Below are 19,752 nucleotides of genomic sequence, written 5' to 3'. Positions count from 1 at the left end.
TTGGTCTGGTAAAGAGAGCTCGGCGGATCCAGCAGGCGAAGCTCACACCACCGAGGCAAGCCCAGACACAGAAGCCACTTTGTTGTCTTCGGCCCAAGGCTGCAGATTCTGCAGCGCGAAGAGTGACGAGTTGTGCAGGCAAAGCGGGTCCGGGGGCAGGGGCGGCCGCAGCGGCCGTGGTAGCGCGTCCTGCTGCAGGTGCAAGAGCAGCCGACCCGCGCGGTGCCTCTCGGCCTCGCGCTCCTCTGCGGTCTGGCGCCTGGGCGGGCGGAGATGCGGGGTCAGCGAGGCGGTCCTCGCCCACCCCGCGCCTCACCGCCACTTGGCCGGCCCCGCGGGCCCCAGTCCGCCCTAGCTCACCGCCACTTGGTGCGTCGGTTCTGGAACCAGGTCTTCACCTGTGCGTCGGTCATGCGCAAGGCCTTTGCCAGCGCCGCCCTCTCGGCCGAGGCCAGATACTTCTGGCGCAGGAAGCGCCGTTCCAGCTCCAGCACCTGCGAGCGGGAAAAGGACGTGCGCGGCTTCTTCCGCTTCGGGGGGGTCCGGTTTTGGTAAGGGTGGCCTATGCGGCGCGTCCCAGAGAAGGGCGACAGCGCTGCTATGGGGAGGAAAAAAGAGCAGGGTAGGGTTTGCGGGGTGGCCCGAGGTATCCCAGAGAAGAGACCCTGGTCCTTACCCGGGCCCCAGGCTCGGCCCAGCATTAGCAGAAGCATCCAGACAAGAAGGGATATCGGAAGCAACGGCCCTCCGCATGAGTAAGGAGAGATGTCCCCCATAACTTCACCCTGCCCACCCCGCAGTGTGGACAGTGGAATTGCAAGGTAGGGCGGTACAGGCACCGACGACAGCTCCCTCCCCATTGCTCTCATCTGCAGGATCAAAAGGTCCGGGGTGGAGGAGGATCCCCCGAGATAATCTGAGGGGAAGTAAAAAAGAGGTCCCTGAGTTGGAGCAGAAAGAAAAGAGGAAAAGGGTCAGAGCGTGGCATGACGCTGGAGGCGTCGGGCAACCTCACCGGTGAGCCGATCCTTGGCCAAGCGTCGGCCGCTGTCCATCCATGGAAAGGTGAGTCCAGCTAGGCTCCCGGCGCCGCCCAAACCCGAGGGCCCAGGCACCGCAGGGGCGCCCCCCGCGGGCGGTGGCACTGGCAGCGGGCGATGAGCCGGAACGCGGATCACGCCACCCGGGCCCACTCCGGAGCTGCTGGGCAGCGGGGCCAGAGAACCTGCAGGGCCATAACCCGAGGCTCCGTGGAATCCACCCGAGAATGCCGCACTCTCGCTGTGGCTCTGGCCCGTACGACCCGGGCCTAGGCCACCCCCGGGGGGTTCGGAGCCGCTCAGAATCTGATCGATGCCGAAGCTGATTGGCTCGTGGTGCGCAAGGTTGTGCGGAGCCAGCACCGCGGGCTCCATGGGTCTGAGCCTGGGAAGACCTCAGGAGGTTCTGTGGATAAGTAGAGTGCCGCAGATATATAGCTCTGGGAGCCCAACGGCGGCGCGCCCAGGTCAGCGGCCTCAAGGGCCAGCGATGCTGGCCACAGCCGGGCGCCGGGCCCCCCAGAACAGCAGCAACCCTGTGCGCCTGGAAAAGCCTCGCGGCTGCCCGCCCCTGCCGGGCGTCTGCACTGGGGCTCGCATCCCGGAGGAACGCGGCCCGCCGGGGCCCCCGAGCTCCCTTGCTGGCTCCGAAGCACAGATGGACGCTAGTCTGCCGAGGTCGCTGCCCAAGTCTCGGGTGGAGAGGGTTGGCCAGCTCGGACTGGGGCAATGACTGACAGACCGGCCCCGGGTGGGCAGTGGGGGCTGGGGGTAGGGCAGGGGCGGGGCCCGACTGTTAAAGGGGAAAGGACGCCTGTTTTCGCCAAACACCCGGCGGGTTGTGCGGGGCGGAGGCAGAGGAGGGCGAGGATGTTAGGAACAAGGCTCAGCGCGGGAGGGGCCAGAGCTTGGAAAGCTGAGTCAGCCAAGATGCTCACGTCGCCTCCATCCTTTCTGGCCTCCGCCTTTAGGCTGCCTCCGCTTCACCGGCTTCCTCGGCAGGTGCTTCTTTCCCCAGGCCCCACTCTTCACCTCCCGATGGGTCCTGCTTGCCAACTCCTGGATTCGTTATGACCCCCACCTAAGTGTTCTCTAAGACCAAATCTCGTTGAGGCTTCCCGGCTGCGTACGAAGTGGTTGAGGAACAGCAACCCGCGATCTAGAGGCCCAAGAAGAGGACAGGTGTGGGAAGGGAATGGCAGGGCGAGTTCGGCGGGCTCGGACTGGGGACAAACACTCTGCGTTCTTGATCCTTTGTGTACCTCCTGACCTCTCCTTTAGAGCAACCGGTCCTGTCCGGACGCATCGGTAATTGGTGCCATGTTTCTTAGAATTTCGATTTTCCGAAATCGCTGCAAATCAAACCCGTTGCTCAACCTTGGCCGACTTATCATCCCCAGTGCAGGGAAGCCTCAAGGCGGGATTCGGCCCCTTTATTCTGAGCCCAAGAGGTCTATTTTCGCATACTTTCCCCTCTTAAAGACCGGAGGACAAAATCGCCACCGGCAGCACGAGGGACTCGCTGAGGCCTTGGGAGGATCCCGGACGCCCAGTTTCCCATTCACACTTTATCCCAACCAAACCCCAGAAAAATGACCCTGGGGCGTGCCAGCGAAGGGAGCTGGGGAAAGGCTGAAACCACTTGGTGACCTTATGACCTCTGGCGGAGAACCCAGGAGCTGGGAGTGTGTGAACTCTGCGTCCTTCCTCGGGATGGGACCCTGGCCGGGAGGGCCCCAGAGCCTTAGACCCGCCCCCGCCGCCACCCTGCCCGGTGCAGGCCGCCATAATCAGGTTAGCTGGGCCGGAATTACATTACCTTCCCCAGCCCGCCCCGGCCCTGGGGGGGGGCCTGGCGCCTCCGAGCCGGTGAGACTGGGCGCGGGGAGGGGGGCACTCTTATCATCCCACAGCGGGTGGGCACCGATGAGCTGCACAGCCTGCTTCAGGCACGTGGTGGCCAAAAGACCCCGCCCCGTTGTGCCAGTCCCCTACCCTAACCCGAGTCTACTCCAAGGCTCGCTCTACCCTGCAGGTTTCCCGTGTGAACCGAAATGCCTTCTAAGTCCAGTAAATGGATCTCCCTGGGAGCACTGAACTTCCAGTAGATTCCCCAGGATCCCCTGGGAAAAACTGGTCCCTCCTTTCTCCCCAGCAGATGGGCTGGCAGCCTGGCGCCTGAGGCAGGGTGAGGGGGTCTTTTTCCTCCTGGGAACGAAGAATGATATTTGGGCATCTGGGCAGGAAGATTAAAAAAGAGACAAATGGGGTTTTTCCTCACCCAAAACCACCAACCCCTCGGTGTTCCCAAAATCCTCAGTCTGAAGGGGTTGGTTGAGCCATGGGGGGAGGAAGTGGACATTAATAATATATGATAATCTCCCCAGAGTTGGCCACCTCTATCATCCAATTTCTCCAGCTTGTCCTCAGTCCTGCTCACAGAAACAGACCTTCTGAAACTGGGGGGCTCCTATCAATTTGGCAGCTGTGTTTTTATCTTGGTGTAGGAAATTTACATCATCACCTTCCCTATCCCTTCCAGAAACTTGCCCTTTTTTAGCAGCTACTGGAGGCTATAAGGAAATGTGTAGTCTCTGCTGTTGAGGCAAAACACTCAGACATAGCATAGGCTAGACTCAGCTGATTGGGAACAGAGAACCTAGGGAGACAGCCAGCCAAGAAGTGCGGGCTCTGACAGGGGTCTTGCCTGCAGATTAGGAGTTTGCCACTCCCTTCCCTGCTCAGGAGGTGGTTAGGGAGGGAGTGAGTAATTTCAAGTTGAATGAATCTTTTTTAATAAATCAATGGGCAAATCAATTAAAGAAAAAAGAAACTTCATGCATAACTGGCTTACTGTACATCCCTTTCTTTTTGAGGAGAGTATAGATGGCACTGCTTCTCACCGAGAGATTGCTCAGTTGACCCTGTGAGAAGAATGATCACAAACTCAATAGTACATATGAATCTCCTGAGGAGATTTTTTTTTTTTTTTAATTTCAGTATCCCACTTCAAGAACAGAGGGCATCCAGTTCTGTCAGCCACAGAGCTAGGGAAATTCTCTTCTTGCCTCTACCTCTCTGATTATGATTCTCAGGGAAAGGATAGTTCCTGCTAGTTCAGGTTGAAGATTGAGGCACTGGAGTGAGCGCCTCCTAATACATACTACATTGGATGTGTCTTACCATATCCTTTGTATCTGTGCCCCCCCAAGTCTTCAGTCTGAGCTTGTAGCCTCATAGGAAGAAGCCAAACCCTAGCCGCTACTCTTATTCCCTCCTTCCTGACATTAATCCATGTCCTTTATTCGAGATGGTTCCCAGTCCTAAATCATTTATCAGCTTAGTTCTTCCTGGCCCCAACTGACATCATATGAACATAATCTTTGCCTGATTCTCCAAAAAACAATTATGTTTTTCTTTTCCTTTTTGCTGTCCATGTCCACTGTCCCCATGTCCTCATCATTCATTCTTGTATTAACACAGTGCAAACTGGCTTCCCTATAGTGACACTTTCTTGACGAGTTCTAGTGTCTGGCATCTCTTTCCAGGCCTTCCCTAACATGTTTTACTCTGTTGATCATCGATGGTTTTTGAAATGTCCTTTCTTTTGGCTTCTGTAATATTCTTTTTTTTTTTTTTTTTTTGTATTTTGGACTTTGTCACAGCTTACATCTCTCCTTCACTGACTTTACTCCTTCTACTGAAGTGTACAAACATTCTTCAGAGCACAGACTTGAGCTTTCTTCCTTTCTTTTTCCTTTTTGTTGTCATACTGAGGATTGAAGCCAGGGCCATGAACATAATAGGCAAGAGCTCCAACACTGAGCGACATCCCCAGCTGCCCTCCTTTTACTATATTTTGTTTTTGATGTTGATGGACCTTTATTTTATTCATACACACACACACACACACACACACACACACAGTGTTGAGAATCAAACCCAGTGCCTCACACATGCTAGGCAAGTGCTCTACCACCAAGCCACAATTCCAGGCCCCCCTTTTTTGCTGTCCCCCTTTTAAATGTTTTTATTTTGAGGGGGTCTCACTAAATTGTGGAAGTTGGCATCAAACTGGGGATCCTCCTGCCTCAGCTTCCTTAGTATCTGAGATTATAAGTGTGTGTCACCATACTCAGCAACTTCAGCTTTCATTATTTCTACATCTGCTCAGGTTTCATTCATTCCAATATTCCCAACTCTCACATCTACCGAGACAACTCTGGGACATGATACTTTAGCCCCACCACTCCTTTCTGTCTGACCAGCTCACTTTGCCATTCCTGAAACTACTGTAAAACATGCCTACCTCCCAAATTCCTCATTCACCCTCTTGCCCAAGCTCCATAAATCCAGTCCCTGGCTAATTTCTTCTATTAACTTTCCTTTAGAGAATTTCAGATTCAGCCCTTTCCATCTACATTGCTAAAACCCTAATCTAAGCCGCCAACACTGCCACCTGTTCTTACTTATTTGTTCATCCAGAAATTTTTTTATTGAATACCCACTATGTGCCTGGCATTGGAGATAAAGCTGTGAACACAATGGATAGCGGTGGATTTGCCTCTGAAAGTTTTCATTCTAGTGGGAAATGCAAATGAAGAATTAACCAAGTATGTATTAGCAATATGTAAAAGAAAAACATATTAAATAATAATAAACACTAATTATGCTAATAAATGCTAAGAAGAAAAATAGAACAAGGAAGTGAAGGGGGATAGATAGTGATCACAGAAGCTTCATGGAGGGAAAATTGTAAAGGAAGGAGCCATTTGGATACCCAGAATTTCAAGTTGGGAACTCAGCATACCCTGGTGTGACTGTGGAGTAAATACTGAAGGGTTCTTTGTGACTAGAGAGACTATGCAGGGCCTTGCAGACCTTTATAAGACCTTTGGCTTTTATTATGATTGAAAAGGGAAGCTATAAAAAGGTTTGTTTCTGGTGTTTGTTTACAAGTTTTGGAGATGAACCAGGGCCTCTACCACTACTTACCAAAGTTTTTAAACAGAAAAAAATAACTTGATTTTTCAATTTTATTTTTAACAGCTTTTTGAAGTATAAATGACAAACTGCAGATATTCGAAGTGTACAATTTAATGTCTTGACATCTATATACCCATGAAATTATCATTACAATCAAAATAAAACATGTTCATCAAAAACCTTCCTAGTATCCTTTTTGATTCATGACATCAGAATATTTCTGAGCTGCCCTGTAAAGAACAGGATAAAGAAGTGCAAAGGTGGACACAAAGAATGCAAAGAAGCCATTGCAACCACCAAGAAGTGGAAAGTAAACAGTGGCCATAATGAATAGTTGGTTAATAAAACAGGAATTTCATAACTCCTTGCTGCTTGTCCACAATTCATTTTGAAGAGAAATGGGTATTCTGTTGCATTCATAGGGGAACACCTCCCTCCTCACCTGCCCCCACTTGTACCAGCTCCCTGTTGTCCTAAGGATAAAATCCCAACTCTTAGTCGTTGCCGTGTCTGTCACCACTCTCAAATCCACACCTTGACCTCCTTCCCGATATTCCTCTCCACTTTGCCTTTCTTTTCTATTTCCATCACACTTCTACCCCTTCTTCCACGTCTAAATTGTGCCCGCACAAAGTCCCACTTTTTCCACAAAGCCTTTTGAGGTCTTATTGGGATCTCACCCTTCTCGAATCTCCAGTTGCACTTGTTGTGGATACGTCATAGTAAACTTAATTCTTTTAAAATTTCGCTGTAAGGACCCAGGGATGGCGGTGCACAAGCCCTCACGACCCCAGAGTCCTCCCCAAGTGTGGGGCTGGGCCTATGCTACTGCAGGCGCTAGCTACCTAAGCGTGTCTCCGTGCGGCAGTGTCCTATCGTCCTCCCCTCCTCCTTCGGCATCTGCTCTGCATTAGTCTGTCCCAGGCCTCCGCAGGCGCCGATGATTAAATCATCATCATTAACCAGGGCTTGCTACACCCCCAATCCCCAGCAGCCGGGGGAAAATGTGGGGGGGCAGTAAGATCACTACCAAGTCCCTGGGGGATCTCCCTCCCCACCCCACCCTCTCTGAGACTCCGCAAAGCCCCTAGAAACTCCGGCAGCGGAGGTGGAAGAAGCCTGCCGTCTGGGTGAAGCTCCGCAACGCCGTCAGCCTACGAGGCGGCCTTCCCAGGAGAAGACCCAAGCCTTCCTTCTTCAGCTGGGTCACAGTCACTGGAGATTGACGTGCCTGAGCGGTAGCTGGCTGTGATCGCCAGGCCTTTTGGGGTAGGAAGGGGCAGTCTTTGGCACGCTCCAAAAGTTAGTCCTGAGGTCGGGTAGGATCTACTTTGATGGCTCCTACAGGAGATGGACGTGATAGGACCCTTCCCCACACACACCCCCACTCCCTAATTATGGATTGAGGAGGGGGAGGGGCCAGTGGGGCTCAGGTGAGCACTCGGGGGAGTAAGAGACATGGGCGGGGCCTTGCAGAGAATGAGCGAATCCGAAAAGACCTAGGCCCTCGTTGCCTGGATACAAGTCCCGCCCCGCAGGCGGCACCGGAAGTGGCAGGCCAGGATCAGCCTTTAAGATGGCGTCTCCTCAGGGGGGCCAGATTGCGATCGCGATGAGGCTTCGGAACCAGCTCCAGTCAGTGTACAAGATGGACCCGCTACGGAACGAGGTGCAGGGGCGGCAGGGTTACTGCTGTGGTCGGCTAGCGGTGCGAACTGGGGCGGGCTAGAGGACGGGCGGTGGCTGGCCAGAAGCCCAATGCGCTTGCGCAGAGACAGGGTTCCCGGTGCGCAGGCGCGATTGCGATCGGGTTGCCAAACTCAGAGCTAGAACGCCTGCGCATTGTGCAGCCAACACCGTGTAGTCTCCCCTGGGAAAGGAGGGTCTGGCGAGTCCATGTGAAGAGACCCCTGCTGTGCGCGGAGCCCTCTGCTGGGCGGAGGCGGATTGCCAGCCCCTGGAATTTAATCCTCTGCTGACAGTGGAGGGTGTGGGGCTGGACTGGAGTCTGATGAAAGACACGACCCCCAAGCTGGGAAGGCGCACGAGGTGGGGTGGGCTGGGGTGAGGAATGGATAATAGGTGACGGAGGGTGTGTCTGCAGGAGGAGGTCCGAGTGAAGATCAAAGACCTGAATGAGCATATCGTTTGCTGTCTGTGCGCTGGCTACTTCGTGGATGCCACCACCATCACCGAGTGTCTTCATACTTGTGAGTGTCCTAAATCCTACCTGATTCTTCCAGGCCCAAGCCCTCACCAAGTAGACCGTGAGCTTCTGTGCCTCCTGCCCCACCTATCCCATGTATTGGGTTCCCAGGGAGTTTGAAAGTCTGCTTTTCTCTTCTGCAGTCTGCAAAAGTTGTATCGTGAAGTACCTGCAAACCAGCAAGTACTGCCCCATGTGCAACATCAAGATTCACGAGACACAGCCACTGCTGAATCTCAAACTGGACCGGGTCATGCAGGACATCGTATACAAGCTAGTGCCTGGCTTGCAAGACAGTGAGTAATCAAATTGACTTTGAGAGGCTTCTTGAGATCTAATGAATGCTGGGTGACAGCTTGAGGTGACAAGGGTTTTGATGGGAATTATGTAAGTTTTAAAAATGCCAACAGCCAAAGGAACTAAGAAGGAGGACTAACAGTTTACTCCCATACTTCACACCCTTCTAGGTGAAGAGAAACGAATTCGGGAATTCTACCAGTCTCGAGGCTTGGACAGGGTCACTCAGCCCAGTGGGGAAGGTATGTCCCTGGTAGCAGGAGGGTAAAGCTAAGCCCTCAGAGAAAAGAAGGGTATGGAACTTCCTCAGTACGTTATTTTTCTGGGAAAAGAAGGATATGGAACCTCCTCAGTACCTTATTTTTCTCAGAGCCAGCCCTCAGCAACCTTGGCCTCCCCTTCAGCAGCTTCGACCACTCCAAAGCCCACTACTATCGCTATGATGAGCAGCTAAGCCTATGCTTGGAGCGACTGAGGTGAGGAGCAGTTCAGAAGTTGTGTGAAATGATAGTGCCCAGAGCAGGGGAGTGGAGAGGCCAAGCAGTACGGAGTGTCTGTGTACTTTAAGAGTATGCAGGGTGGCTCTTGGTATAGGAAGGAAGGAAAGATGGAGGCTCCCTAACCTGTGTTTTTTTTCCCCCCAGTTCTGGCAAAGACAAGAATAAAAGTGTTCTGCAGGTGAGAGGGGTTGAAGGGAGGGTTCATCTAAGAAGATTCAACTTCCTGTGGCCCCTCCTTAAGCACTTTGTCTTCCCCTCCCCTCCCTGTCCTTAGAATAAGTATGTCAGATGTTCTGTTAGAGCTGAGGTACGCCATCTCCGGAGGGTCCTTTGTCACCGATTGATGCTAAATCCACAGCATGTAAGTAATCCCACAATAGTTTAATTTCCTTTTATGAAGGAGAAGGAGTGAAGAAAGGACGGACAAAGTCTAGGGTACACCAGGGTAGTTCTAGACCAAAGAGGAGAATTCCATTTGCCTCTTAGGTACAGCTCCTTTTTGACAATGAAGTTCTCCCCGATCACATGACAATGAAACAGATATGGCTCTCCCGCTGGTTCGGCAAGGTAAGCCAGGCAAAGGTGGGCTGGGGCCCTTCATATAATAAACTGTCCACTGACTACTTCTTCCCCCTTTCTTTCCTTAGCCATCCCCTTTGCTTTTACAATACAGTGTGAAAGAGAAGAGGAGGTAGGGGCCAAGCCCCAACCCCATCCCTTACCCCTTCCCTTCCCAGATATTTATGTGAAATTAACTGTGGCTTTATTTTTTGAAATAAAAGCTTTAAAAAAGCATCTTTCTTCTTCCTGCCACACACTCAGGCTTTGTCCTGTGTCCTGCTTCCCTCAAAAATCCTCATAAGTTTTACTCTAAAGACGGGCCTCTCCTCTACTGTGAAGGGCCCTCAATGTCTTGCCAAAGGAGAAGGGGATAAGGCCCTATAGTGAAACTTAGAAACTGAGCCAACTGAAACCACCCATACCAGCTCCTTTTGGTGAATGGAGTGCTTTCTGGGAGCAGCTCTCACTGTCCTTGTATGCTGCAGCATGTGATGTAGAGTGGAGGTGTCCTAATTGAGTATGGGGAGAGGAGGGCTAGGGTTCAATAGTGTCTGCTGAAGAAGAGTGATATGTTAAACAAACATTCAAAGAATTGCACTCTGGTTCTATAACCTGAGTAATAGGAAGAGAAAGAAGGAAGGAATCTGAATAGTTGAGACCTGTGTGTTGGCACATGCCTGTAATCCCAGCTACTTGGGAGGCTGAGGAAGGAGGGTTGTAAATCCCAGGTCAGCTTCGGCAATTTAATGAGACCCTCTTTCAAAATAAAATATTTTATAAGAGCTGAAATGACTCAGTAGTAGAAATCACCTGGGCTCAATTCCCAGTACTGCAAAGAACAACCAAACAAAAACAAAAGAAATTAGGTAGAGGTGGCAGGGACACAGTTGGAAGCTTGGCTTATTCTTATAGGTTTCCTGCGGTGGGAAGAAGGAAGTGGCTAAGTGAAGCCAGGGTGGGGAAAATTGAGAAAAGCTGGCTGATGTAGAGAACACTGGCAACTTCAAAGAACAAGAGGAGTTTGGCATGATCCCAGCAGGTCAGGAGGCTGAGGCAGGAGGATCACGAGTTCACAGCCAACCTCAGCAATGGCAAGGCACTATGCAACTTGGTGAGACCCTGTCTCTAAATAAAATACAACACAAGGCTGGGGATATGGCTCAGTGGTTGAGTGCTTCGGAGTTCAATCCCCAGTATCCACCCCCTGCCAAAAAAAAAAAAAAAAAGAAGAAGAAGAAGAAGAAGAACAAGAACAGGAAAGAAGCTGCAAGGCCCAAGCTCCACTGAGTGTTTGGGCAGACATCCCTTGTCTGTATAAGCCTGGACATGCACTCTGGGCGCTGGCAATAAACTCAGCCAATGTTCTTTTTCTATGGGCCTCTAAATGGGATAGCAATTGGGACAGGCACAGAGGCCAAAGCAAAGACTTCCTGAAGGAAGCAAAGGGGGCTGCTTCTGAGTCTGGAACAGTGGGATGGAACAAGAAGCATAAATGTCAGGAGATGGAGAGTGGAAAGATTGGAAAGCCTAAATCTCACTCTGGCACTGACCTATTTCTGACTCCACTAAGTCTGACTTTAAGGGGGTGGCTGTGCAAACCTGTTGAGAACCAAAGACACTGCACTTTGGTGAGTGAAGGCCAGATGGCAGAGGACACAGGTGAAAGCCTGGCCGTGGTTACAGAGGGCTGTCTGAATTGGGTAAGAAAACTGGAGACTTGATTCTGGGTGGGGAAAACCTGAGGTCACTTCTAGAACTCCTCTCCCCTTACCATAATCTGCTTGTGCTTTCTAGAAACCTCTAACACTGGGTGTGGATGAAGAGTGTGCCATCAAGGGGAAGGCAAGCATAGAAAGGTTGAAGGTGCTGAGAAAGAGTGCCCTAGTGCATGGGGCAGGGGACAGGTACCTGAGTGGGAACACTGCAGAACTACCTGGGTACAATCCCATCCTGACCTAGTTCTCCAAGATTACTAAAGCTTCCCCTGTTTCTGGGTCTCATGCCTGGAATGCCCCCCTCACACACACCTTCCAGTGCACTGCTCACCTCCAGCAAATTCTTCCCGATCCAGAATCAGCTTCTAATGCCTTTGAGCCAGCCTCAAAAACATCTGGAGATTTGGGATTAATGATATCTCAGCCCCGCCCCGCTTCCCTTCCTTCTACATTTAAACTCTGCCGGCGCCACTGGAGCTCGAGGCACCCAGGCTGTTACCAAAGAGTTTATGAGCAAACAGGTGTTTCCTAGGGTGACTGGTTTGGAGGAGGAGGGGCGGCGGGGAATAGGAAAAAAAGAACACTCCAGGGGACATTTTGCGTCCCGGTAGCTGCGGGAGTTGGGGAGCAGTCTGACTAGCCCAATGATAGCCCTCCAGTTGGGTTTGGAGCTTGGGGATGTAAAGGTGGGACCAAAGATAAGATCTAAGCATGAAGCCTAAGATGAGGTCTTTAATGACACTCGGCCTAGAGGCTAAGGAGCTGCTGAAGGCGCTCTCACACCCGTCTCTGGGACCTAGCGTTTGCAGAGGCTGGACCCAGCTCCGCGCGGCAGCCTTGGTTTTGTCTGTCAGCGTAGTAGTGGCGGCAGCTGCGGTGCTTCTCCCACGGTACCTGATGTTGACAATCTGCAGGCTTTGCGTAGCTCGCCCCAGGGGCCTGTGGATCCATTTCCCCTTTCCACTCTGGAGTACTTGAGTCTCGATCGGTGCCAGGGTTGGCGAATCACTTATACTGTTCTCTTGGGCTCCGCGACTCTGAAAGCACTGGAGCGCAGCGATCTTTCAAGTTCAAAAGAGATGCGGCCGCAGCGTCGCCTGGGCTGTTCAGTGCTGCGAAGAGGACCGTCAGTCCTGCCTGCAGGGCCGAACCCGTCCTTACCCCTGCCTACTTTTTTCGCAGCTATCTCCGCTGCTTACTTTCAGCCCGAGGATTTGAAACCCCCTTTCGCACAGAAGGGACACTTTGGTCCCTCTCCCGGACTGGCCAGTCTCCCCCAGGAGCGAGGATGAGGGGGGGCGGGGAGCGGGAGTGAGGAAAAGGACTTTCCTAGAACAATGAGGGAAAGAGAGTCTGAGTGTGCAGCCACTCCTTTCACATAGCCGCACACACTTGGGATAGCGGTGAGTGCATGCAGAGCTCTTTGCCAGCAAGCGAACGGGGCCAGAAAGCCTCACAGACCCGCCGCCCCACAAGTAACGAAAGCAAAATTTAAGTCTGATTGGGTGACTGGGCAGTAATTTTTTTCTGAAAGAGAATATCCCAGAAGTTTGCGAAACGGTGCGATACACCGCTCCACCTTCCTTGCCTGAATATTCCTTCGTAAAATCCCACTGTCCTCTCACTCCGATTCAATAATTTTCCCTAAACATAAAGAGGAGGAGAGCAAGCACATTTCTAAGAGTGTTCTTCCTGTCCCCAGCCCTGAGGAGGTTATTCTGGGTGTTCTCAAACCCGCTATACACTCTTCAGACAGATGTGCAGAGCGGGCAATCCTGAGACTAAAGGTCCTTTATTGAACAGACCTCAATAAAGCAGGGGAGGGTAGCGATCTTGGACCCGCCTTGGTGGAGGAATCTTTGGGTGAGAGGTGAAGGTTTCGGGAGTGGGACGGGGTTGTGCTGGGAACTGAGAATGGGAAATCTGAAAATGGATGAAGAGAGGTGTTTGAAAAGTGTTCTTAAGCTCCTTCTCAAAGGAGTAAAGGTCAGAATGTGAGGATCTTTACAAGGGGAGGGAGTACAAGACCCTGACATGTCTGAAGCGACAGTGAGGGGAATCTGAGGAAGTGAGAGATGTGAGAGATTGAGAATGTCTGGGGAAGCAAAACTCTGGGACCCTGCCAGGCTTCAGTGAAACACAGTTGGTGACTCTCCCAGGAAGGACTTATGGCAGGAAGATTTCACACTGTAGTGGGAGGTATGGCCGGGGAAGACCAGTGAAATGACTCAGAACCAGGGTGCTTCAGTGCTTTGCAGCTGTGGTTGGGGAAGTCTTTGAGACACTGGAGTACCCCCTCAAACCCAGAACCAAGGTTTAATCTCTCAATCTCCCTCATTAATCACTCACCCTCCTCCTACCCCCCTCAGCGGATCCAGTTTCTCTCCAGCTTGCGTTCCAGACACTTCACTGGGGAAAAGCCCCCTTCTGTGGCCCCAGGATAGTCTATACTAGTCCCTGGCCGACCTTAGCTGGGCCTCTGTTGTCCCTGGCATCCTCCTTTTACTAGTCTCCACTTTCCTCACCTCCCCCAGGCTTGTGTCTGGGGATCGAAATCCCATTACCTGAGCCCTGCTGCTGAGAAGAGAAGGTAGGCAGAAGAGATGGAAGGGGAGGGAAGGCAGAAGCCTATCAAGAGAGCCCCACACTCCTCACAGACATACAGAAGTAATTGAGAGCAGAGGTCGAGATGGATATAAAAGCCATGTAGTGGATGCATGAGTGAAGGATGCAGTGTCTGCTTGGTGACGTGCCTCGGATGCTGCAGATCAGTTCCTGCTGCCTCCGGGGATCCACTTTAATTGCAGATTAAATGAAACCACAGGGATGGTGCTGAGAGCTGAGGCCTGAAGCAGGAGAATCCCCCCTCCCCTGACTCCCACCATTAATAAGCAATTAACAAGATCCTGAGGCAGCTCAGCTTTCCACAGTGGCCTAACTCTGCTCTGTGACCCAGCAGTGGCCCATCAGGCCTCAAGGGTGTTGCCCAGGCCAGGCCTCCATGAGGGAACTATGTAAGGACTGGGTGTTTGGGAGTTGGGAGTGTAGTTGTAGGGAACTCTTTATAAAGAAGACCCTCACTACCAAGGTACCTTCCTTTTCTTGTCAGAGTCCTTGGCCTAGGTGCTGAGGATCCCAGCCCTTTATGGCTAAGCCCCACCTGCAGCCTTTACCTGCCCCAGGGAATAAACAGGTAGACAGAGGGACATTGCAAAACTTGATAAAAGATTCAGAGGTCTACAGGGAAGGTGACATAATGAACAGTCTAGGTCAGATGTGTCTGGTTCTTCATGGCACTGCCCAAGAACAAACACCTCTGCCCCCACATACCCACACATACACAAAACCAGAAAAACATTAATTTCCGACTGCTCTGGCAGCAGATCAGCATGTTCTCTGTCTTTGGACTATGAAGCCTCCAGCTATCTGAGATTGAATATAGGAAAGAAACCCAAACCTTGCCAAGACTCCACTACTAGGACTGGGACTGGGACTGGGACTGTTCAGTCCCTTAGCTGCCTTTCTGTGAAGGAGGGTGGTTGTCGCAGGTATGAGCCCAGGACCAGACTAGATGTGGAAGAGAAGAGAAATAGGACACTGAAAAAATAGGAATAAATAGACTAGGCCTCAGAATTTGTGCTTGGATTGTCTGGGGTGTCTGTCTCACCATCTGATGGGTCCAAGAAGTCTGCCCTTCAAATCAGACTTCCATTGAGAGTGATTCCATCCTGGTCACCCCCTCCCCCAATTATTCATCTGGGCTGTTTCTGAGCCTCTGCAGGCTAAGGAAAACACATCTGAACTATAGAAATTTAATAAAATGACAAAAGATCCACTGATAGACCAATAGGGGAGGTCCTCAGTGGAGACCAGTAAATACTGGCAAAGACCGCTCCTGAGTAGCACCGGCTGAAGGCAGGAGTTGCCAGGTCTCTCTAGAGGCTCAAGACTCCCCCAGCTGTTCCATGTGTTTTGACTTAGTCTGGGCCTCTAAAACGTTGTAGGGTCCACTCACCTGCCCTTGTTTCCTTGTGATATCCCCACTATTGCAGTCGCTCTGCCTGTCCCATGTCTGGAATCCCTGACCCCTTATGCCTTACTAATCACTTTCAGCCTCCAGGATCATTTTAAGAGCATTTACCAGGGATTGGTGGCGATGAAGGGTGCCAGGTTAGAAGACTGAGTTCAGGGATCCTCGTCCGTGAAACTTTGCAAATTCCCAGCTGTTGGGGCCCTGGAAAGCAATTTTTATCGCTCACAAGTTTATGAGCCAGAGCGGCGCCTAGGCGCAGAGTCTGCAGCAGACAAAGTTTAGGGGACTAGGCCCAGTTTTAGTGCACACGCGACTGCGCCCCACAGCGCAGAGATCCACGGCGGCCCTAGTCGGGCGGGCTCTTCTGCCTACTTATCTCCGTGCCTCTCCTCACTGTAGATATAAGGCTGCTGGGACATCTACCCGCTCCAGACCCGCTGGGGCCCTGGGGAGAGAGGGTGGGGGCGCAGAAGGAGGGGCACCTGGCTGAAGCTGAAGCCCAGCGCCGGGGGCGGGTCCGAGTCAGGGGGCCCGGATTGGGAGCCAGTGCTGGGGCCCTGGTGACTGCCGAGCCAAGCGCAGCGGGTGGCGGGACCACCATAACCCAGAGGGCCATGAACTCCGAACGCCAGCCCCGAATACCCTTCAGCATCGCAGACATTCTAGGCCCTCGCATGGTCCCCCGAGCACCCACTGCGCCACAGCTTCCAGAATCCTGCCCGGATCCGACGTCGCCGCTGTGCGCCCTGGAGGAGCTGACCAGTAAAACTTTCCGCGGACTTGACCGGCGCGCTTCACAGCCCTTTGAAGGTATAACGCGGGCAAGGTCTTGGACCCCAACTTGGCTGTCTCTTCATTTCTCTTTTCCTGGTTCTTGGTTTCAAACCTTCGTCTCATCCCGGCCGGGTCACCCTAATCGGCGCTTGCCCTCAGTCCGTACGTCAGGATTCGAATTCCCGGCTTCCGCCTCTCCTCCGTTAGTTCCCCAGACTTTATGGCTGCTCCAGGAAGCCACCAGCAAAAGGCCAGGCTGTCCAGAATTGAGCGACCCGTTGGTCGGTTCGCAGTAGGCGGGGTAATCTCGACAGAGAAAGGCCGGAGAGTAGGAGACAAAAGGCTCGAGTCGCAGGCTGTAAACTAATGAGCCAGGGCTTGGACGAGGCAGAAGCGCGGGGAGGCGACACTTGGGTCTCTCCAGGAGACCAAGCTCTGCTCCAAGTCACTCTCTTCATGAGGCGGAGCAAAGAGCCAAAGGTCTTTGGCTTGGCGTTGGGGGCGGGACACCGCACTCCGACTTTCCTCGTTTTCTGTACTCCCATTATCAAACTTTGGGGCTCTCAGAGAAGGCGTTGGTATCACTGAAAAAGTAAGTGTAAGTTGAGTGCCCTACACGACTCAGGAGTCTAAGGAAGGGCACGATCTGGGTCCTGTTACCTTCACTAGCCTGGGTCAGGCACCACTGCTCTGACCTACCTCTGGTGTCACCCCAAATCTGCTAGCCCCGCACAACCTGGGGTTACAAAAGGCCTCCAAGGCTGTACTTCAGGCGGCCTGATCCTACACCAGAATTTCTCGGGCCTGTCCCACCCTCCTTCCAGCCCCCTTCCTCCCTCACAAGCCCTCAGTGTTCAGTCTCTGGTAACTCCAGTGGCATGCTGCGCTATGCTCCCCACACCCCTCCTCAACCAGACCTCCGCAGTTTTTGGTAAGTACCGCGGTACTGGTCCCCATCTTTCCTGGCTCCCTCTCTTTCGCCCACCTACTGGACTGATCTCACTCCCAGCTCTTCCTCCAAGGATACAACCTAATTCCCACCGGCCTGAGACTGATCCCCGCCCTATCCCTGCAGGCAGGGCCGCTCCAGACGTCTTGGGCCCGGCCCCTGCCGGCCGCAGACGACGCAAGTCACGGACAGCCTTCACTGCGCAGCAGGTGCTGGAGCTGGAGAGGCGGTTCGTCTTCCAAAAGTATTTGGCACCTTCAGAGCGCGACGGACTGGCTGCGCGACTCGGCCTGGCCAACGCACAGGTTGTTACTTGGTTTCAAAACCGCCGTGCCAAGCTTAAGCGCGATGTGGAGGAGATGCGCGCGGACGTGGCCTCGCTACGCACATTGTCCCCAGGAGTCTTGTGCAGCCTGGCGCTGCCTCACGATTCTCAAAGCCCTGGCCCCAACTCCAGCCCCTACCCTGTTGGGCCTAACTCCGGGTCCCACCTATCAGACGAAGAAATACAGGTGGATGATTGAAGGCAAACCTGGTAATAGCCCTGAACTCTGGAGCCCTGGAATCCTTCCTTCCGCACTCTTTGTCCTGTCTGGGTTCCCGGGTGGAGGGAGGAGGTCCACCTGGTCCTGTCTGGCCCACAATCCAGGCGCCCATCTTTCCCATTGTTGAGAATAAAGTCGAGGCTTTGCTGCAAGATGCCTCAGTCCTGGCGCCCAGAGCCAATAACAGCAAAATCTGCTGGTTATTAGGGAAATATGGTGCGGACACCGTGTATAGCGCTTGAAACTTGATGTTTCTTTTAACTCTGGTGGCAACCCTGTCGGGTAGGTGTGTGATTAGGCCCATTTTACAAAAGAAGAATCCTGAGGTCAGGATTCGTTCTTCAGAGCTGATGCTTGTCATTCTGCCTAGGAGACACTGGGTGGGAAGAAGAAAGTGGGTAGGACTTGGGCTGTAGCTTGGGCCAGCACACCCTCCACCATGCTCCTACAGGCTACCTTTGGTGGCAGGACTCTAGGAGGCCTCTCTGTTCTGCAGAGGGAGGCTGGCACCTCCTGTGCCAGAAATGTTCATAGCACCACCAGGTCTCAAGAGGGTGGGAAAGCCTGGCCCCAGGCAGAACTTGGAGTAGCCAGGCTTGCAGGTAGTAAATCCAGTCTAGCTATAATACTGACATTTTGTGTGTGTGTGTGTGTGTGTGTGTGTGTGTATAGTTGAGATTATTTATTTATATGTAGTGCTGAGGATGGAACCCAGTGCCTCACACATGCTAGGCATGTGCTCCCTGGGTTACAATCCCAGCCCACTGCTGACATTGGTGTGCTAGGGATTGAACCCAGGGACTTGTGCATGTGAGGCAAGCACTCTACCAATTGAGCTATATCCCCAGCCCCCAATGCTGACATTTTTGACACTGTTGGCTATTAAGCACCCTCCTGCAGGATGATGGGGGAAGGGAGGAGAAAACTCTATTAGCTGCAGGGCTTCCCCACCCTTGGCCATCCCAGCCAAACTTCAGGAGACCATGCTTAGGCTCTTTCCAGCTTTCCCTCTTTTCCTCAGTCGACCCAACCTCCTCAGATCCTCCCTGTGCTTAACGGAGGTAGCGAGGGTGTTAGGCCTCAGTTGCAGATGGAGGGCCAACAAGTTTTTCCAGGAAGGAAGGTAAACAGGTTGGAAGGCAGGAGGAGACCTGGCATTTTCAGAAATAACTATCCCTTATTGAGTCATTCCAAGTGCTTTGCGTGGATTAATCCTCACAATGACCTCAGGGACAGAGGTTTTTCTTTTCATTTTAAGGATAAAGAGACTGAATCACAGAAGCTTAAGGGAGCTTGGCCAGGTCATGCAATTTGTAAATGATCAGGTGGAGCTAACTAACCTTTGTGCTTGTCTGACTCAGGAGTACATGCTTTCAGCAACTACAGCTACTGTCCCTGTAAAGAGGACAAGGTCTAATGGGAAGAAGCAAAGAACTTACAAAAACAGGAGAGGAGAAAGGGCCAAAGTTGGGAATGTAGGCATTGTACCTTAGAGCATGGTTCCAGGAGGTTCTAGAGAGACCCGAGAGCAATGTTTAGGGTAGGCTAATATGGTTATATGTGCATGATGGATCAGACTGATAGAGACTGGAAGAAAGCAGTACATCTCTGGCCACTGCAGAAGGTAAGAAGATAGAGAATTCAGGGCTAGACTTATGGGCTAGGATGAGGAGGTGGTCACAGAAGAGGAATCAGTGTGATTGCCCCAGTGACCAAGGACTGTAGGAGTTAGTGACAACCTTAGAAACCTGTACAACTGGGTGGTGGTGGGGGAATGGCATCATGGACAGAAAAAAATGACCACTGCTATATTGCTAAGAAACATTCTCTGCAGATATGTCATCCCCTCAATATATGCACAACACACATACCACTCCTGGTTCCCCTTCCTCCCTTATTCCTTTCATCACTTTCTAAAGACTGTCCCTCTGGAAACTTTCTAGCCCATGACCAACCCTTCTTGGTTTGCCCAGCACTTTCCCAGTCTTCACATTGCAAGACCCATACCCAGAAAAATCAGCATGGTTGGTTACCCACTTTCCAGTCCTGACTACTTGGAATTTACGCTGCTGAGTCAGAACACTATCAATCAGGAGTGGTGTGTATAGAGCACAGTGGGGCAAAGTGTCAGGGTCCTGTGGCTCTT

At 52.2% G+C, this 19,752-nt stretch overlaps 3 protein-coding genes across 4 annotated transcripts; 2 read left to right on the top strand and 1 right to left on the bottom strand.

Annotated features, from left to right (window-relative positions):
- Window positions 1–42: 42 nt before the first annotated feature.
- Window positions 43–1,415, bottom strand: Tlx2 (T cell leukemia homeobox 2). The gene is made up of 3 exons (XM_076833708.1): window positions 1,016–1,415; window positions 361–598; window positions 43–259 (listed from the first exon to the last, which is right to left on the bottom strand). The coding sequence occupies exons 1-3, from the start codon at window positions 1,413–1,415 to the stop codon at window positions 43–45; spliced, it is 855 nt and encodes a 284-aa protein (XP_076689823.1).
- A 6,163-nt stretch (window positions 1,416–7,578) lies between these two features.
- Pcgf1 (polycomb group ring finger 1) lies at window positions 7,579–10,833 on the top strand. Of its 2 annotated transcripts, none has more exons than XM_076833063.1 (9): window positions 7,579–7,695; window positions 8,131–8,236; window positions 8,376–8,528; window positions 8,700–8,771; window positions 8,900–9,005; window positions 9,174–9,207; window positions 9,304–9,390; window positions 9,516–9,596; window positions 10,503–10,833. In XM_076833063.1, the coding sequence occupies exons 1-9, from the start codon at window positions 7,603–7,605 to the stop codon at window positions 10,536–10,538; spliced, it is 768 nt and encodes a 255-aa protein (XP_076689178.1). In that variant the 5' UTR covers window positions 7,579–7,602; the 3' UTR covers window positions 10,539–10,833. The 2 variants fall into 2 exon arrangements, with proteins under 2 accessions (XP_076689178.1, XP_076689177.1); XM_076833062.1 differs by lacking the exon at window positions 10,503–10,833 and adding an exon at window positions 9,677–9,824.
- A 5,026-nt stretch (window positions 10,834–15,859) lies between these two features.
- Window positions 15,860–17,585, top strand: Lbx2 (ladybird homeobox 2). The gene is made up of 2 exons (XM_076833049.1): window positions 15,860–16,148; window positions 17,188–17,585. The coding sequence occupies exons 1-2, from the start codon at window positions 15,953–15,955 to the stop codon at window positions 17,583–17,585; spliced, it is 594 nt and encodes a 197-aa protein (XP_076689164.1). The 5' UTR covers window positions 15,860–15,952.
- Window positions 17,586–19,752: the final 2,167 nt, after the last annotated feature.

Source organism: Callospermophilus lateralis, chromosome 14, assembly GCF_048772815.1.
Source record: "Callospermophilus lateralis isolate mCalLat2 chromosome 14, mCalLat2.hap1, whole genome shotgun sequence".
In the NCBI taxonomy this organism is placed as follows: domain Eukaryota; kingdom Metazoa; phylum Chordata; class Mammalia; order Rodentia; family Sciuridae; genus Callospermophilus; species Callospermophilus lateralis.
Note: the sequence above shows the minus strand (reverse complement) of the source record. Positions and strands in the feature narration are given on the sequence as shown.

What these genes read in the sequence shown, in the direction of transcription:
- Pcgf1 (XM_076833062.1), top strand. Translation starts at nt 7,603, where the DNA reads ATGGCGTCTCCTCAGGGGGGCCAGATTGCGATCGCGATGAGGCTTCGG. An exon ending in CACTCAGCCCAGTGGGGAAG is followed by an intron (nt 8,772 to 8,899) that starts GTATGTCCCTGG and finishes TATTTTTCTCAG; the next exon opens with AGCCAGCCCTCAGCAACCTT. An exon ending in TCTCCCGCTGGTTCGGCAAG is followed by an intron (nt 9,597 to 9,676) that starts GTAAGCCAGGCA and finishes TTCTTTCCTTAG; the next exon opens with CCATCCCCTTTGCTTTTACA.
- Tlx2 (XM_076833708.1), bottom strand. Translation starts at nt 1,415, where the DNA reads ATGGAGCCCGCGGTGCTGGCTCCGCACAACCTTGCGCACCACGAGCCA. An exon ending in GGCCAAGGATCGGCTCACCG is followed by an intron (nt 599 to 1,015) that starts GTGAGGTTGCCC and finishes TCCTCCCCATAG; the next exon opens with CAGCGCTGTCGCCCTTCTCT. An exon ending in AACCGACGCACCAAGTGGCG is followed by an intron (nt 260 to 360) that starts GTGAGCTAGGGC and finishes CCGCCCGCCCAG; the next exon opens with GCGCCAGACCGCAGAGGAGC.
- Lbx2 (XM_076833049.1), top strand. Translation starts at nt 15,953, where the DNA reads ATGAACTCCGAACGCCAGCCCCGAATACCCTTCAGCATCGCAGACATT. An exon ending in CGCTTCACAGCCCTTTGAAG is followed by an intron (nt 16,149 to 17,187) that starts GTATAACGCGGG and finishes CTATCCCTGCAG; the next exon opens with GCAGGGCCGCTCCAGACGTC.